Here is a 15,854-nt window from a genome sequence, read left to right as displayed (position 1 = left end):
GTATTTCTACTTTATATAGGCTGTGTATTTATCATATAATTCCTGCTTTTACTATGTTACTGTTATTTTAGGTTTTCTGTGTTTTTTGGTATGATTTGGTAGGTTATTTTTTGGGTCTGCGAACGTTCACAAATTTTTCCCGTATAAATAAATGGTAATTGCTTCTTCACTTTATGACATTCTGGCTTACGAACCATTCCATAGAAATGCTTTACCTTCGGATGGCGGGGGAAACCTGTATCCTTGCATGATGTTCATAATATCAGCAAAGTTACTTTTGGCAGGTTTGGCTGGAGAATTTAAACTTCTAAGCAAACTATATACTTTTCCACCCATTGCATTCTGCAGCACTACCACTCATTTTTCATTTGCTTAAAAATACTGCACAATTAGTTCATCATACATCATCCAGTTATCTGTTGTGCAATCAAACACATCTATCTTTCCAGTGTAGCCAGCTATTTCTGCTTTTTTTTAAAAGTTTATTATCATTGTCACCTATTACTCACCGTGGCCATACTAATTCTTTTTTTAAATTCGAACATCTCTCTCCCATTCTGAAGAAAAACATACTGCACTTCAACAGGTAGTCATCTTGGGTTTGATTTAAAACTTCCTCATCACCACTGTTCTGTTTTGTAACTCCAGAAACTAATTGAAAGTAAAACAGGGGAGCCAGGATACCTGTCTACATAGTTTTCTTTCCTTTCTATATGTATGCTCTCGCATACGATGTGGTGGTTGAGTGACGCATGCCATTCCCATACTTCTTACATATAACTCATAATTAACTATATAAACAAAGAATGGTTAATCAAGCAATATATTTACACTATTAAAGACACTACAGGTAGCTCATCAGCTGACGGGATGCATCCTTGGATGGTGAAGAATAAAAATGGTACAAGGTGCTGACCATGGGGAGGAGGTAGAGGACTGGAGACTGAAAACATTACACATTCTAAAACTGAAGGGGAGAATGTCATAGGCCAATCAGTTCATTACTAGGAGTGGAAATGATCATCGGCTTGGATGAGCATTAACTTGCAAGTGAGAGGCAGGTAGATCTCATAAAGGTAAAATTTTGTTCGCAATGTGTTTTGATGAGGTAACACGGGGGGGGGTGGGGTGAGATCTGATTCACTGGATTTTCAAAAGGTACTTGATAAAATATCATATGGTAGACGTTGGCAAACCTAAGCCAAGAGGCCAACGCAGCATAGAAGCAGAGCTGGCTGAGTGTAGAAACAGAGTTCACAGAACAAGGAATATAAGGTGCAATACTGCAGCTCTGACGTAAGGCTCAATGGCTTGTAATCCCCAGGATTGCCACCCTCCAGTCTTCTAGTACTACTCCTGTGGCAAGGAAATAAAATCATTGCCAATGGCACAGAAATCTCTCCCTCACTTCCTGTAATAACCTAAGATATATCCCATCTGGCCTTGGGGACTTATCTATCCCAATGTTTTTCAAAGGTTCCAGCATATGCTTTTTCTTAACAGCGATATCTTCCTGCAGATTAGCCTGTTCTACACTGTCCACACATTGTCAAGGTCCTCTTACAGGGGAATACTGAAACAGGGTATTCATTAAGGACCTCCCCTACCTTCCCCAACTTCAGATTGGTCAAATCATCCTCCTGGTCTTCATGTTCATGTGGAACACCTGGGGTTTTCATCGAAAGAGTTCTAATTAATGGACATTTTTAGACCAGCGTGAAGGGGGAGGAGAAATGAGGGATGTTGTTAAGTCTGGGAATGGTGGGCCATGTGTTGGCACGTGGCCTAGTGGATAAGGCATCGGTCTAGTGATCTGAAGGTCACTGGTTCAAGCCTCAGCTGAGGCAGTGTGTTTGTGTCCTTGAGCAAGGCACTTAACACCACATTGCTCTGTGACGACACCGGTACCAAGCTGCTTGGGTCCTAGCGCCCTTCCCTTGGACAACATCGGTGGCGTGGAGAGGGGAAGGCTTGCAGCTTGGGCAACTGCCGGTCTTCCATACAACCCTGCCCAGGCCTCCGCCCTGGAAACCTTCCAAGGCACAAATCTATGGTCTCACGAGACTAACGGATGCCTATAGGTGGCCATGATTATGAGGGTGGTTGGGATAGGTGGAAACTATGTTTAATAAACTCTGCACTCAATAATTTGTGTGTATTTTGCCTAGGGGTTCTCAGGCCTGATGTCTGTGCTTCAGTTCCTGAGGGTGAAGAGACAAAGAGTGAAGTTAAGGAGTTGGTGAGTGCTGAGGACTGTTTGTTTGGTCATGTTTCCAGCAGCAGTCGAGTTGTAAAGTTCTCTGTCTGGTCTTTACCTTCCCGCCTCCGTCACAAGACATATCGCAGTTGGCAGCTCATTGTCCTAGTTCAAAGCTGACACTTGAATTGAATGATATCTCATCCACTGCCCTAAACAGTGATCCTTTCCACCGCTGATGCAACGTGACAGCACCTCTGTCAAGTGCAGCAGACTCCTTCAGCGACACCTTCCAAATCCTCAACTACCGCAGAGATGGGCTCGGCCGGAAACTGGAGACACCATGGCAGTGTCCCCTCCAGATCATACAAGGATTTGGAAATATTGCAGGGTTCAGTGTCTAATTCCTGAAATCTATTCTGGAGCTGGCAGCAGGGATCCCAGGCAGAAGCTCACTGTCACCTTTTTGAGGCCAGTTTGAGATGTACAAGATTCACCATGACACTCACATCCCGCGCAACAACCATATAGCACCGAATTTCGCCACACTGTGCTCTCTGCATCCGTCACACACGCAGAAACCTTTGCCGGTTGCTGCGACGACTGTTAAATTCTCAATCTGGATGCAGCTTGAACTTAATTTGTGTTTTAACTTTTTTTGTTCCTGGCAGCCATTTGAGATTCCAGCTCCAGAAAGGAAATCCAGGCCTCCTATTGATTTCCCAACCTACCCTCTGGCAAACAACAACATTTATGGGACCAGTCTACAGGCATCACGGCTCCAACCCGAAGCACATGGTAAGGGACTTGGTCTCTGTTGCTCCGAGGGGATTCTTTAATTGGACAACTTAGAAAAAAGATTTACTCTGGATCTGATCCATTATTTCGGGAAGTGGACAAGCTAACAGGATGTGCAGACAGTGTCTCGATGTAGGCAGAGAGTGCGTGGAACAGGACAGTTCTGCAGGTAGTGCAGCTGTTTCACAGCTTGCAAGCTCAATTCTGACCTTGTTAGCACATTCGTCCTGGAGCCATGTAGTTGTCCTAAATGCAGGGAAGTCTGCAGATGCTGGAAATCCAAAGCAACACCCCCCCCCCCCCACCCCCGGAGGGACCCAACAAGGCAAGAAGCATCAACGGAAATGAATAGATAGTTGGCAGTTCAAGCCAAGACCCTTCTTCAGGACTGAGAAAGAAGGGGGAAGATGCCAGAATGAAAAGGTGGGGTGGGGGGGGGAGAAGGAGGCTAGCTGAAAGGTGATGGGAAAGGTCAAGAGCTGGTGAAGAAGGAATCTGATAAGAGAGCAAAGTTCTCCTCCAGACTTCCTCTCAATTCCCAAAGTTTGCTGGTTGATGGGTTGTGGTTGCTGTAAATTATCCCTAGTGAGTGGGAAAGTCAGAAGGGGTATGTGTGAGAGATATGGATGAAAGGAATTTGGGGGAATAGATTGATGGGTTGCTCTAGGAGACAATATAGATTCAATGGGACAAAAACCTCCTACGTTGCAGAAAAATAAGGAATGCAAATATACAACAATATGTATGTGCGTTGTGGCAGGCTGTGTGAGCCGGGAGCTGACTGGAGTTTTCTTCCTCTAGTGTCAATGCCCCTAGATGGAAGAACCTTGTATGAAATCATCAACTTAGTGCCCGTGCGGAGATGGAAGGAGCTGATGCGTTTGCTGAGGCTGAAGGAGTGCGAAATCGAGCGGATTGAGCTGGACGTGACCCATTCCCGAGACCAGCAGTACGAGATGCTTCGTCAGTGGAGCCAGCAGCAAACAGCCTCCATGGAGTCCTTGTACCAGGCCTTGGAAATCATGAACTTGGCAGGTCTAGCAGAGGAACTTAAAGCCAAACTTCCCAACTAGTTCAACTCTCCCTGACACCACTATGACATCAAGTTTGACATTCAGGAAAGATAACTCCAGGGGTCCTCAATCTAAAGCCCAGTTAGTCCTGCAGCCCAAAGCTGTTGGTGAAGCCTGGATTTTATGGTGCGGGGTTTAGTGATTGACTTACGCAGTGCTACAGAACCTGGAGTTCCCATTCCTGAACAAGATGCATGCTGCTCCAAAGGAGCAAACCTTGAGGGCAGTCACGTGAGCTGAGCACTCAGTCCCTGCACTTGGAGGGGGCAAGGGCAAAGTGGCCGTTGCTGAGGGTCGTCAATGCCGGAGGTGCAGTCAGTCCAGGGTCCAGACCTGCTTTGGGAGCTCATTTATCAAAACTAGTTCCACTTTGCAGTCCAGATCCTCACGAGGAAAGGTAGCGTAAAGAGGAAATGCAGTGATATAGTAAGGTTGCGTGACTCTGAAAGTTAAAAACCTAGCAAGGTGGTAAGTGACTTACTGTCTTTCTGCTTGCTTCTGTGTACCGAGTCCTGTCATACCTGGGAGCTGCCTCGCTCTGACCCAAAGTCTCTGGTAGTTTATCAAGAGCTGATTTATCCATGGATTGGAAGTCTCACCCCACCCCCCAGGAGCTGCCTGCAGTTAGTCATTCAGAGTACTGTACTCAGGCCACAGAAGGCAAACTCTGAATGGGGCCCGGGCACTGTTTTGAGGTTATGCAGAGGTGGGGTCTGAAGGACTTGAGGCTCAGGTTGCAGGGAAATGTCCCAAGTGTTCCATGTCTTTGGATTAATCTGTATATAGATTTCCGTGGTGATAAATATGACTTTTAAAAATATGGAAGCAGATGCTGTTCTTAATCAACGCTGCATTACAGTCGTTCTGATACCGAAGGGTTTTTCAACAGGTTTGTTCACAAACACTTACAGCCTATGAAGTAATCTGCTCCTGGTATCTGCTGCCCTCTTCTGGTAAACACACACATGAACACACAGCACACCCCACACACCCCAAAAAAAAGCAGTCCCTTGCAACGGGTGACATAGAATCAGGAGATGTAGAGTCAGTATGGATAGAACTGAGAAATTGTAAGGGAAAAAGACCCTAATGGGAGTTATCTACAGACCCCCAAAGAGTAGCCTGGATACAGAGTGCAAGTTGAATCAAGAGCTAAAATTAGCCTGTCGCAAAGGTAATGCTACGGTTGTAATGGGGGATTTCAACATGCAGGTAGACTGGGAAAATCAGGTTGGTACTGGACCCCAAGAAAGGGAGTTTGTGGAGTGCCTCTGAGATGGATTCTTAGAACAGCTTGTACTGGAGCCTACCGGGGAGAAGGCAATTCTGGATCTAGTGTAATGAACCGGATTTGATAAGGGAACTCAAGGTAAAGGAGCCATTAGGAGGTAGTGATCAAAATATGATAAGTTTTAATCTACAATTTTTGAGGGAGAAGGGAAAATTGGAAGTGTCAGTATTACAGTTGAACAAAGGGGACTATGGAGCCATGAGGGAGGAACTAGCCAACGTTGACTGGAAGGATACTCTCGCAGGGATGACAGTGGAACAACAATGGCAGAATAATACAGAAGGTGCAGGATCAGTTCATCCCAAAGAGGAAGAAAGATTCTAAGGGGAGTAGGGGGCTGACAAGGGAAGTCAAGGACAGTATAAAAATAAAAGAGAAGTATAACATAGCAAAGACGAGTGGGAAGCCAGAGGATTGGGAAACTAATTTTAAAGGGCAGCAGAAGATTACAGCAAAGGCAATACGGGGAGAAAAAATGAGGCACGAAGGTAAGCTAGCCAAGAATATAAAGGAGGATAGTAAAAGCTTCTTTAGGTATGTGAAGAGGAAAAAACTTGTTAAGACCAAAGTTGGGCCCTTGAAGGCAGAAATGGGTGAATTTATTATGGAGAACAAGGAAATGGCAGACGATTTGAACTTTGGATCTGTCAGACAATCTCCCAGATGTAATAGTGGCCAGAGGACCCAGGGTAACGGAGGAACTGAAGGATATTCACATTAGACAGAAAATGGTGTTGGGTAGACTGATGGGACTGAAGGCTGATAAATCCCCAGGTCCGCATCCCAGGGTACTTAAGGAGGTGGCTCTAGAAATCGTGGACGCATTGGTAATAATTTTCCAATGTTCTATAGATTCAGGATCAGTTCCTGAGGATTGGAGGATAGCTAATGTTATCTCACTTTTTAAGAAAGGAGGGAGACAGAAAATGGAGAATTGTCCCAGTTAGCCTGACATCGGTGGTGGGGAAGATGCTAGAGTCAATTATAAAAGATGAAATAATGGCACATTTGCTTAGCAGTAACAGGATCAGTCCAAGTCAGCATGGATTTACGAAGGGAAAATCATGCTTGACTAACTTCTGGAATTTTTTGAGGATGTAACTATGAAAATGTACAAGGGAGAGCCAGTGGATGTAGTGTATCTGGACTTTCAGAAAGCCTTTGATAAGGTCCCACATAGGAGATTAGTGGGCAAAAATAGAGCACATGGTATTTTTGGGGCAGGGTACTAACATTGGTTGGCAGACGGGAAACAAAGAGTAGGGATTAACGGGTCCTTTTCAGAACGGAAGGCAGTGACTAGTGGGGTACCGCAAGGCTCAGTGCTGGGACCGTTAAAGTTCAGTGTTTACAATATACATTAATGATTTAGATGAAGGGATTAAAAGTAACATTAGCAAATTTGCAGATGACACAAAGCTGAGTGGCAGTGTGAAATGTGAGGAGGATGTTATGATAATGCAGGGTGACTTGGACAGATTGGGTGAGTGGGCAGATGCATGGCAGATGCAGTTTAATGTGAATAATTGTGAGGTTATCCACTTTGGTGGCAAGAACAGGAAGGCAGATTACTATCTAAATGGTCTCAAGTTAGGAAAAGGGGAAGTACAACGAGATCTAGGTGTCCTTGTTCATCCGTCACTGGAATAAAGCATGCAGGTACAGCAGGCAGTGAAGAAAGCTAATGGCATGTTGGCCTTCATAACAAGGGGAGTTGAGTATAGGAGCAAAGAGGTCCTTCTGCAGTTGTACAGGGCCCTGGTGAGACCACACCTGGAGTATTGTGTTCAGTTTTGGTCTCCAAATTTGAGGAAGGACATTCTTGCTATTGAGGGAGTGCAGCGTAGGTTCAAGACGTCAATTCCTGGGATGGCAGGACTGTCGTATGTTGAAAGATTGGAGTGACTGGGCTTGTATACACTGGAATTTAGAAGGATGAGAGGGGATCGGATTGAAACATGTAAGATTATTAAGGGATTGGACACACTAGAGGCAGGAAACATGTTCCTGATGTTGGGGGAGTCCAGAACCAGAGGCCACAGTTTAAGAATAAGGGGTAGGTGATTTAGAACAGAGTTGAGGGAAAAAATTTTCACCCAGAGAGTTGTGGATCTGTGGAATGCTCTGCCTCAGAAGGCAGTGGAGGCCAATTCTCTGAATGCTTTCAAGAAAGAGATAGAGCTCTTAAAGATAGCGGAGTCGAGGGATATGGGGAGAAGGCAGGAACGGGGTACTGATTGTGATCATGGCTGATCATCCACAGTGAATGGCAGTACAGGCTCAAATGGCCTACTCCTGCACCTATTGTCTGTCGCATGCACACGCACAAGAACACACATGCACAACCCAACACACATAACACCCACACAACACATCCACGCACACCACTCACAACACACCACACACACATGATGCACACAACGAATGCACCACACACAGAACGAACACCTCAAACACACACGATGCGCACACACACACACACACACACCCCCCAGGCAACGCACGAGCACGGAACACAATACACGCCGCGCACACACACAACAATTACCAATGTCCACCAGGGTCTTGCAATCATGAGAAAAACATCGGTTGTTGAACCGCACACCACCCCCGATGCTTGCCTCCTTGGCTGACAGCAACATTCAAGGCCAGCTCCACCACACCGAGCAACTTGGCCGGAGGTCAGACCCACAGAACTCAATGCTCCCAATATCCAGCACTGTTGTGGGGTCACACAAAGGATGAACAACCACACCTTTGTTTGAACTCAGAGAGGCCGCTGCAATCAAGTGTACCACCATTTTACCATTTCAATGTTTTATTGACTCTTCAATTCCCTCCATTGATCCTACCTGACCCAATGAGTACCTCCAGCATTTTGTGTGTAGAAATTGGACTCCTATCTATTTTTGATGAGCCTAAACATAGCTTTGTTTAACACTAGCAATTAATTAACACTCCCACACAATGAAAGCATTGGAAAACCTGAGCAGTTTGGGGAATATAGGTTCAATGAGATAAGTTGTAGTAGTCTATAGTTTCTCAAAACTCAAGGTCTCTCCCAACTGTCTCCAGCTCCCTGGCACACTGTGTGACCAGTTACTGACATAACAATGGCACAGTGACAAAGTCACCATTAGACCATAAGATAAAGGAGCAGAATTAGGCTGTTTGGCCCATCAAGCCTGTTCTGCCACCCTCTCAATCCCAATCTTCTGCCTTCTCTGCATAATCTTTCACATCCTGACTAATCAAGAATCTATCAACCTGTACCTTAAATACACCCAATGACCTGGCTACTACAACCGCCTGGGGCAACCACCCTCTGACTTACGAGATACATAGCCCCTCCTCCTCTCCGTTCTAAATGGACATCCCTCTATTCTGCAGCTGAGCCCTCTGGTCTGAAACTTGCTCACAATAAGAAACATCCTCTCCACATCCACCCTATCTAGGCCTTTCAACATTTGATTGATTTCAATGAGATCCCCCCCTCATTCTTCTAAACTGCAGTGAGTACAGACCCAGAGCCAAACAGTCCTCATATGATAATGCTTTCATTCCAGGAATCAATCTCATGAACCTCCTCTGAACTGTCTCCAATGTTTGTGCATCCTCTTAGATAATAGGCCCAAAACTGCTCGCAATACTTCAAGTGAAAGCTCGCCAATGCCTTCTAAAGCCTCAACATTACATCCTTGCCTTTATATTCTAGTCCTCTTGAAATAAATGCTGACATTGCATTGTCATCTTCACCACTGACTCAACCTCAAATTAACCTTTAGAGAATTCTGCATGAGGACTCCCAAGTCCCTTTGCATCTCAGATTTTTGAGTTTCCACCCCATTTAGAAAATAATCTACACTTTTATTCCTTCTACTGCAGTACATGACCATACACTCCCTGACACTATGTTCCATCTGCCACTTCTTTGTCCATTCTCCTAATCTCTCCAAGTCCTTTTGCAGCCTCCCAGCTTCCTCAACACTACTAGCCCCTCTATTGGCCACAAAGCCAATAGTTCCATCATCCAAATCATTGACATATAATGTAAAAAGAAATGGTCCCAACCCCAACCCCTTCAGAACACCACTGGTCACTGGCAGCCAATCAGAAAAGGCTCCCTTTATTCTCACACTGTGCTTCCTGCTAATCAGCCAATTCTCTATCCGGGCTACTATTTTTTTCTCTAATACCATGAGCTCTTGTTGCGCAGCCTCAGGTGTGGCACCTTGTCAATGGCCTTCTGAAAATCCAAGTACACAACATCCACCGATTAGCTTTTTTCTATCCTGCTTGTTATTTCCTTGAAGAATTCCAACAAATTTGTCAGGCAAGATTTTCCCTTAAGGAAACCATGCTGACTTTGGCCTGTTTTAGTACTCAGAAAACTCATCCTTCATAATGAACTCCAACATCTTCCCAACCACTGAGGTCAGTCGTGGTTGCATCATCCTCCCTTTAGAATACTGCTTCATCTTTGGGAGGCATTTATACTGTGCTTTCCAAAATGCTCCCAGAATCTCCAGCCATTGCTGTTCTGGCATTGTCCCTGCTAATATTTTGTTCCAATCAACTTTGACTAGCTCCTCTCTCTTGCATCTGTAACTCCCTTTACTCCACTATAATACTGATACATCTAACTTATCTTCTCCCTTTCAAACTGTAGAGTGTATTCTATCATATTATGATCACTTCTCCTAAGGGTTCCATTATCTTAAGATCCCGAATCAAATCTAATTCATTACACATCACCCAATCCAGAATATCCTTTCCCCCCCTCATGAGCTCAATCACAAGCTGCTCTAGAAAATCCATCTTGTGGGCGTTCTAACAAATTTCCTCTCTTGGGATCCAGCACCAATCTGTCACCTCAGAACCAGCCAGTGAATCAGTATTTCGAAAGCCAAATGCTGGGTGAAAAAAAAGACATCTTCCTGTCCCAAGTGGGCTTTTCATTTTCTCAGCAGCCTGCAGTCAGATCTCCCATTGGCAGCAGGGAGTGCTTTTCAATAACAAAACAAAACCCAAGCTCAATGTGTTACTAGTTCTCCTGAAACCATTCCATAATCTAGATTATGTGGATTTTTATCCACTTGGAGTGAGAACATTTCATGGAAAATAGCAAGTGCATTCACGTGAATGGCACACTGAAGTGCTCAGAACAATTCCACATCTGGTAATGAATTACCCAAGCATGATCTTCTATGTGAACTACCCTAGGTAAAAATAAAATTGGATCTCGTGGTGTTCAAAGAACAAGTGCTATTGATTCACAATCTAGCCTGTGGTAATTCAAGATAGTGAAGTCATTGGTTCTGCAGCTTTGACGGTTGTGGTCTGTGTACTTAACCAATAACTCCTGAAATGTGGGATTCAGCCACCAGTTTCTGACCCGGCTCCAGCACTCATCAAAATTGCAACTGGGCCTGTTATCCAGCTAACTCTCCTCCATGCTTCTCTACCAGGCTTCAGCACCATCTTGCTGCAATCACACAGTGATATTTCTATCCCTCCCCGCCCGTCTAATCAGAATCAGAGCCAGAATAATTTTTTTTTGGGGGGGAAGGAGTACCGTGGAAGCACTGAGGCAGAATTGAATATGGTCATGCCCCTCCCCAGTGGCAGATGTTTTACTCCCTCAAATGGTTAAAAAAAAGCTATTTCTTTGTAAGTGCCTGATTAAAAAAAAAATCACACTCACCTATACCAGATGGAAAATTCATCCCCTTCTCTTCATCCTCATAGAGAACATAGAATACAAAGCAGACCGGTGGTGTAGTGGCATCAGCACTGGACTCAAAGGCAGATGGTCCTGAGTTCAAGCCCAGTCAGGTCCCAACCCGGGCAGCAGCAGTATCTGTGCGGAAAAAGAGCCTAGCGATCTACTCCATATCTTGCCGTGAAAGCCCCATGGTCCATGAGGTCACGAAGAGTCGGACTCGACTTAACGACTGAACAACAACAACAGTCCAGAAACAGACCCCACAATGCTGAACCAATTAAATTAGTAATCAAGTGGCTAACTGATCTCTTCTGCTTACACAATGTCCATATCTTTCCATTTTCCTCATATCCATGTGCCCATCTGAACGATTCCATTCCAGGCACCCATCATTCTCTGAGTAAAAAAAAATAGTCTCTCTCATCTCCTTTGAAATTACCCCCTCTCAGCTTAAATGCATGCCTTCAGTATTGGACATTTCAACCCTTGGAAAAAGATATTGTCTTTTGACTTTATCTAAGCCTCTCAATCTTATAAACCTCTGTCAGAACTCCCCTCGGGCTCCAGAAAAAAAACAATCCAAGTTTTTCCAGCCTCCCGCTGCACGTGCTTTCTAATCCAGGCAACATCCTGGTAATCCTCTTCTGCACCCTCTCCAAAGCCTTGACACCCCTTCTATAGTGGGGCAACCAGAGATGTATTGTAATCAATGAATCATGTCAAATGACTTCTGATCCTGTTGTCATAGCTTTGTAACGCTGAAGGTCTCCACCCCCTCCACACCCCAGATATCTGTTCTTGTCTCCCTCATCTTCACCAGCTTTTGCCCTACAATGACGTTGTCCCCAGCTGTAGGGTTCACCTGCACATCCAGTGACAGGGAGGCCCCATTCAGGCTTCGTCTCTAGTGTCTGGCTATTTATACAAAGGCTTCCACCAATTAAACGCTGTTTGCAGCCTTCAGTCCCACGCAACCAATCCAACACTCCACCTGCAGGGGAGGTGAAGTGAAATTTCCCAAAGAGAAGCCGACAGATAGATTCCCTAGTCAGCACTAGCTCCCAAGTAACACACTGTCTGCAGGTGGAGCCTTTGGGCAGTTTGCACTCACCCATCAAATTCCCAAGAAAGGATGAAATAAGCAATATTATATAGCATTCTCATAGTCCCACGAGGTTTTTACACAATACGCACAACACAAACTCACTACACCTCATCTTAACATTGCCGAACAGGTTGGATGAAAGGAGGACTGTTCCAAAGCCACATTATTTACAGAAGACACACAAGAAAAATACAAAAGTGTTTATTATCAGTTCTGCTGTACATGTAAATGTTTACTTACAAGGAATCACATCAACCATGTGCCACCCTCCCTCATATGTTTGCCAGTCTTCCATCTGAATTAAAGAAAAAATTAGAGAGGGAGAACGGAGAGGGCTAGAGAAAGAGCAGGGTATGGTGAAATTAGAAGAGGGAAGAAAAAGATCAAAATTGAATAAATAGTTGGGAAAATGAATGGGAAGTAAAGAAGAACAGGGAGAGACAGAAAGAGCAGACAGGCATTGGGCCACATGGCAAGGTGAAGTGAAAAGGTGTTGCTGTTTTCACTATGTTAATAATTTTGAATAATAAACATTAATATAGATGTAAATATTCATATTTACATAGCTTTTTTTTCAATCCAGTGTGTATTTTGGGGTACCAGCGGAAGCCACTCCAAGGTGATGTTTGATGACGTTATATTAGTTTTGGGAGGATGAACCATCAGAAGCTCATTAACTTCCAATTCAAACATGCCCAAATGCATGAAATGCACTCCCACACTTTAGCTGAGCGTCAGAACATCGCCAGATGCAGCTCTGAGAGAACGGGGTAGAATGATTAAGGTATAACAGAGCTGGGACTCTGCAGTTGGGAGAAAAGACCTCAGGGTGGTCTGAGATGGGGCAATGAAGGAATGGACTGTCTCAAACAGCAGTAGGTCACGTCAACCCTTAACCTACCTCAAGTCTACCTGTTTTTTTCCCTATATTCATTGACTCCATTAAAATCCAGAAATACATCTTTCTATCAAATGAATGTTCTCAATCCTCTGAACTAGGACATTTCAAAGTGAAGAGATTTCTCTTCATCTGTTTTAAACAGCTGCTCCTTGCCTGAGTATCATTTCAGGATCTCCAGCCAGGGGAAACCACCTTTCAATATCTGCCTTGTGTATTTCAATCAGATCACCCCATTATTTCAATCTCCAAGACACAGGCCTACTTCACTTCAGTTGGTTGATTGGAGAATTGGGAAGGATGGGGTTCTTAAGCTTTCCAGGATCAGATTTGCATTGGATCTTTAAATGATACACAACTTTTTCTTTGGGGAACTGAGCAGCACTGTAACAGTCTGAAGACTCGGCTGTGAGCACCAATGCACGAGCAAGACTGTGTGGGGAACATTGCCCTGTATGAGGGAGGGAGGGAGGTATTCCAGGAAATTCAGGCTTGTTCTTCCTCAACTGGCAACAAGCAGGAGCAATGAGAAAGGAAGTTTCCCTCTATTTGTAGCCTCCTGAGGTTTTGAGTGGGGAAGCTAGTGTTACATATTGTGATATAGAAAGGGTCACACTGGATGGAGGTCAGTTCCCTGATTTGCCTGGTAATGTCGTGAAATGACTCAGCATTTAGAGACACTCAGCACTTAATGAACTCAATAACAACCCATGGAATCTGGGCTGGATTGCCATCATCATAAAAACTACTGCATGTTTCAGTGAGGTATTGAGGTCTGAACTGGAGATCCCCAGGAATTCTCCAAAACCCATTACTTGGCTCACGTTCAAATGGGTGACATTTCAAGAGTTTCACAGGAGAGTCGAACATCAGTAGATTAAGCAGGAGCCTCATTCACAAGCCCAACGGGGCACAAGCTGCCTTCAGTATGAGGGCACGGGACATTCCATGACCTCCATTCCTCACTCAGTAAACTTTCCCGGAAGTGTCCTGGACTGGGAGGTGTGACTCCTTCCCGTTCTCCTGATGCAGCACTGGTTTACACCACCAACGATCCTTCTTCACCGAGCCTCCATCCTCTTTCCACGTCTCCGAGTCTGAATCCCTTTGTTCTTCCTGAACCGGAAACCCCTCATCTACTTCTGCTCCCTCCTCTGCCTCCGGAGCACGATACTGCTCCTCACTCGTTCCTGGCTCGGCAGATCTGTCTTCTGGGTGATGGTAGCAGTTGACAAAGTACCTGCTGGTGTTTATCGTCACACTCACGGTCGGATTGCCACTGAACTCGATCACAGGTGAAGGGGTTCCTGAACAAACACACACCGGTCAGTGTTGAGAACCCAAACCACACCCCCCCCCCCCCAATCAATACAGCTCTGGATCCAGGGAAATGGGCTGTCAGCGGGAACAACGGATTCTAGGATACCACATCAGTCAGGGCTCCAAAAGGATCGGTGTCGCAACCTCTCACTGGAAGCTACTGTATCACCAGGAGTTTAAGTGGGGGGTGGGGAAAGAGGGGTAATTTGTCATTCCACTGGATCCAGCAGCACTCGATAAACAGACACACCTCTCCCCTGGCTGCACTGGATCAAGCCACTGGGGTTCAAAGTTCAAAATAAATTTATTATCAAAGCACAAATATGTTATCATATACTACCTTGAGATTCATTTTATACATCTCTATATAAAATCTATATAATTTTTTCCTAAAAATATATATATATATATATGCGCACACACTAGCCTCTATACTATGGTCTATATAAACTAGCCTCTTCAGGTACTGCGGAAAGTCGGACTTGCTTGCGGACACTGGCGATCTGAATACTGGCTCATTTGCTCCTTTGCCCAGTAGGTAATCTCTGCTAGCTGAAGAAATAGTTGACACTTTATCCTTGACTTTCAGAAATGCCGTTACATTTTAGGCCAGGCCTGGATCAGGTTTGGGGATCTGGTGCTGTTTCAGGCTCAGAGTAGCCCTGAGCTCTAGCGCTTCTGATGTTAATCCGACGAACGTGGTGATGCCCTACCTGAGCTGGGTCGCGACTCCCGGCTGATGTACCCCTGGTCTTCCTGACAATCCACCTGTGAGTAACTGTTCAAGGGCGCGTAGTGGCTCTGGAGCTGATCCTCCTCCTTCGGGCCACCCTCCGCCTCCAGCTTCCTCCTGACACCTCGCGACTCTTTGCTGACGGACCTCAACAAGGAGGGGACCTGGCCCTCCAGAGGCGCAGGCCCACCGTTCTGCCCACAGCTCCTGTCCCCGGAGACCACTCCCACTGGATTACTTTCATTGCCAGCAATTAAACAGACTGTCTCCACCCGACAGACGTCCTTCTCAGCCTGGTAGAGAAAGGGACCAGTTCAAAAAGAAACCTTACAAGCGTCAACAGAAACCTACGCACCACTGCTACACGTCAACCCCCCCTCCCCCATCCCCAGCACACTCCCGACAATGGGCAGCCCCCAGTTACCAAGCAAGAGAGAGGGAGTGGTTCAGTTTAATATCAGAGAATATATACAGTATACAACCTGAAACTCCTACTCTTCACAGACACCCGTAAAACAGAGGGGGGGAAAAGCCCAATGAATGACAGATTAGAACCTCGAAGCCCCCCTCCCACACACAAGCAGCAGGAAAAGAAACAACCCCCTCCCCACTTACTCCAGCAAAAAGCATCAGCCCCCCACCATGTAAGCAATGGCACACACTCAGTGACGTGTATTTTAATCCACTATTGTTACAATTTCTCTTCAGCTAGCG

At 45.3% G+C, this 15,854-nt stretch overlaps 2 protein-coding genes across 3 annotated transcripts in view; one reads left to right on the top strand and one right to left on the bottom strand.

The window, feature by feature from the left end:
• LOC132382155 (tumor necrosis factor receptor superfamily member 25-like) overlaps positions 1-5,044 on the top strand; it is a 32,021-nt gene extending 26,977 nt beyond the window's left edge. The window contains exons 8-10 of the mRNA XM_059952064.1: positions 2,169-2,239; positions 2,869-2,995; positions 3,797-5,044. Of these exons, the coding sequence (XP_059808047.1) occupies positions 2,169-2,239; positions 2,869-2,995; positions 3,797-4,068 (470 nt within the window). The 3' untranslated portion in view covers positions 4,069-5,044. The remainder of the gene's footprint in view (positions 1-2,168; positions 2,240-2,868; positions 2,996-3,796) is intronic.
• Positions 5,045-12,374: 7,330 nt separating this feature from the next.
• LOC132382153 (tumor necrosis factor receptor superfamily member 1B-like) overlaps positions 12,375-15,854 on the bottom strand; it is a 35,626-nt gene continuing 32,146 nt past the window's right edge. For both annotated transcript variants that reach the window (XM_059952062.1, XM_059952063.1), the window contains exons 10-11: positions 15,121-15,433; positions 12,375-14,394 (exon numbers count right to left, since the gene is read on the bottom strand). In XM_059952062.1, the coding sequence (XP_059808045.1) occupies positions 14,054-14,394; positions 15,121-15,433 (654 nt within the window). In that variant the 3' untranslated portion in view covers positions 12,375-14,053. The remainder of the gene's footprint in view (positions 14,395-15,120; positions 15,434-15,854) is intronic.

This window comes from Hypanus sabinus, chromosome 27 (genome assembly GCF_030144855.1).
Source record: "Hypanus sabinus isolate sHypSab1 chromosome 27, sHypSab1.hap1, whole genome shotgun sequence".
NCBI lineage: Eukaryota > Metazoa > Chordata > Chondrichthyes > Myliobatiformes > Dasyatidae > Hypanus > Hypanus sabinus.
Note: the sequence above shows the minus strand (reverse complement) of the source record. Positions and strands in the feature narration are given on the sequence as shown.